The 3,080-nt window shown below is 41.5% G+C and overlaps 1 protein-coding gene across 1 annotated transcript; it reads left to right on the top strand.

Annotated features, from left to right (window-relative positions):
• Positions 1-1,223: 1,223 nt before the first annotated feature.
• LOC308610701 (transcription initiation factor TFIID subunit 7-like) lies at positions 1,224-2,813 on the top strand (the record flags this gene model as incomplete). Its single annotated transcript, XM_081259741.1, has 1 exon — positions 1,224-2,813. The coding sequence occupies one exon, from the start codon at positions 1,224-1,226 to the stop codon at positions 2,271-2,273; it is 1,050 nt and encodes a 349-aa protein (XP_081115867.1). The 3' UTR covers positions 2,274-2,813.
• Positions 2,814-3,080: the final 267 nt, after the last annotated feature.

Raw genomic sequence — 3,080 nt, 5'->3', positions numbered from 1 at the left:
CTAAAAAAAAATGTTTAACTGTTCTCATTCCATGATGCCCTATTATTCTGTACTAATTTTACAGAATTCCAAATACGTTGTACATATACATGTTTTATTTATATATCCTTCCATTTCTAATATCATAGCAAAAGTCAATGTAGCTATTTTAAGAATGCTTTACATAGGATATAAATTTTTAATAATAATATCTAATTAGTGTGATATCACAAATCTTAACTTCTTTGAATGTACTATTTGATTATTAAAATATCACTCTCTTTAGCGGAGGGGGTAGCGGAGGCGCGCGGGAGAATCCATGTCCTTCTTAGAACCGTTTCCTCTAAATACTTTTAAACCAACAGCTCTTGGCGAAAGTCTTCATCCCTTTAAGGCTAAGTTCTCGCGAGACGACAAGACGCCGGATAGCTTAATCGCACGTTGTGCCTGCGCGCGCTGGGGCAGCTCGCACTTCCGCCCGAGGCGTGTTGCGACTCACAGCAGCTGCCGGTCTCGCGTGGTGACGCAGCTGTTTTTTCTCGGCTAGGTCTGCTGTAACGGACGGAGGCCGCCTGAGCTGCGGAGTTGCAGAATCTGGCGTTCGGAGCTGCGGTTCTTGGCGAGATTTCGCGTTGCCCGTCCTCAGCCGTTTCACCGATAATCAGCGGATCGCTTTGCCAAGTGCCGGGAAGAACAAAGGAATTCGGAAGGAGACTCTCGGCTCCCGGCCGCCTTTCTCTGAGTGGCTTCGTTTCCCGCTCGCGCCTGTCCGGAGAAACTGGACTTATAACCGTCACTGGATTGTAAGTACCCGAGGCGAAGAGAGCTCACTACGCCCCGCTTTTTGCGTATCTTTGTTCCGGGAGAGTTTGTGGATTGGGAGTATCTGCTGAGCCTTACTTTCTGTGCCGAAAATCATTCCGTAGGAGCCGCCATTTGCTTTCCCTGCGTTGTCCTGCAGCGGCAGGACAACCTCTATCTAGAGGTTGGAACTTGGCATTACAGCTAACAGATTTAAATGGACCTGAGTAAGGCAATGCGTCATTAACGACTGGTATTGTCACAGCATATTTAGAAAGACTTGGAACTTAATTCCGAATAGACGCTTAGTTGCTCTTCTACCTAGAACTCTTTGTAATTAAAGACGTCAATTTATAAAGAACTGGTCTTTCTGTTGAAATAGCTGAAATTTTTTAGTGCAACAAGTGGTTATTAGAGAAAAACTGAGTCACAAAGAAGTGAAGATGAGTAAGAGCAAAGATGATGCTCCTCACGAAGTAGAGAGCCAGTTTATCTTACGCCTACCTCCGGAGTATGCCTCTACTGTGAGGCGGGCGATACAGTCTGGTCATGTCAACCTGAAGGACAGACTGACAATTGAGTTACACCCTGATGGGCGTCATGGAATTGTCAGAGTGGACCAGGTCCCATTGGCGTCAAAATTGGTAGATCTGCCATGTGTTATGGAAAGTTTGAAAACTATTGATAAAAAAACCTTTTACAAGACAGCTGATATCTCTCAGATGCTTGTCTGTACAGCTGATGGTGATCTCTATCCTCCTGTTGAGGAACCAGTTGCCACTGCTGATCCCAAAGCAAGCAAGAAAAAGGGTAAGGACAAAGAGAAAAAGTTTATATGGAACCATGGAATTACTCTGCCTCTAAAAAATGTCAGAAAGAGAAGGTTCCGTAAGACAGCAAAGAAGAAATATATTGAGTCTCCAGATGTGGAAAAAGAAGTAAAGCGGTTGCTGAGCACAGATGCTGAAGCTGTCAGTACCCGTTGGGAAATAATTGCTGAAGATGAAACAAAAGAAGCAGAAAGTCAAGGCCTTGATATCTCTTCCCCAGGAATGTCTGGCCACAGGCAGGGCCATGACTCATTAGAACATGATGAGCTTCGGGAGATATTCAATGACCTCAGCAGCAGCAGTGAAGATGAAGATGAGACACAGCATCAAGATGAAGAAGATATAAACATCATTGACACTGAGGAAGATCTGGAAAGGCAGCTACAGCACAAGCTAAATGAGTCAGATGAACACCACCAAGAAAACGAGGGAACTAATCAGCTGGTTATGGGAATTCAGAAACAGATTGATAACATGAAAGGCAAGCTCCAAGAGACCCAGGACAGGGCAAAGCGACAGGAGGATCTCATCATGAAAGTGGAGAACCTGGCTCTCAAGAACAGATTTCAGGCTGTGCTGGATGAACTGAAACAAAAGGAAGACCGAGAAAAGGAGCAGCTCAGCTCTTTGCAAGAAGAGCTAGAATCACTCCTAGAGAAGTGAGGAGAGTTTTGATACTTAATTTCATTCCTGACAGTGGTCAGCCTTGAAAGAAAAACTTTGTTTTCATCACCTGGACTAGATAGTAAAACTTTGCAGTAGTTCCCAGTTTCCTCCACTGCCTTCTATTGGATTTGTTTTATAATTGTGAATTTCTATCTCATTTGTTTTTTGGAACCACTTCGGTGGGTGTTTGTCCTGTAGTAAGTAGGAATGTATAGACAGATAAATGTAGGGAAGTTGTAGGATTAGTGGAGTGAACAGTTCAGTTTGGTAATTAATCACAGCTTCACTGCAGGACTTTGCTGCTGTTTCTCCGTTTACCAGAAGCTGCCATTGCTACTCTGTGATGCCATCTGAGATAAATTAGTAGATTCTAGTTTGGTGGCAGTGAAGTTTGTTTACATACGTTTTCCCATGCTGTAGCTATTTCCCAGTTATTCAAAGCAGTTTTCCACATTTTGCATTGCAAATCATTTCATAAAGTTGTTTTAACAATAAATAAAAGCAAGTAATTTTCACCTTAAAAAAAATAAAATAAAATATCACTCTTGAAATAACAATTGGCAGACGATCATAAGCTTTTTTTTGACTTCATAAACACTCTTAACAACTTATTTAATACACTATTGTCCAAGCAAGTTGATTAATAGAGAATCAAAAACATACAACTTGAAGTAGAAAAAAAAAAGCTGTATTTATGAAGATGTTTACAATAGTTTATTTGAGGTTATTTCCAATTTTTCACCAATTTAAAAAATTGACCTACTCAATGAAACCTTGTGAATGCAATGTTAAAAAGTATAACTA

The sequence above is a fragment of the Mesoplodon bidens genome (genome assembly GCF_964165515.1).
Source record: "Mesoplodon bidens genome assembly, contig: HAP1_SCAFFOLD_205, whole genome shotgun sequence".
In the NCBI taxonomy this organism is placed as follows: domain Eukaryota; kingdom Metazoa; phylum Chordata; class Mammalia; order Artiodactyla; family Ziphiidae; genus Mesoplodon; species Mesoplodon bidens.
This window is presented reverse-complemented; position numbering and strand designations above follow the sequence as displayed.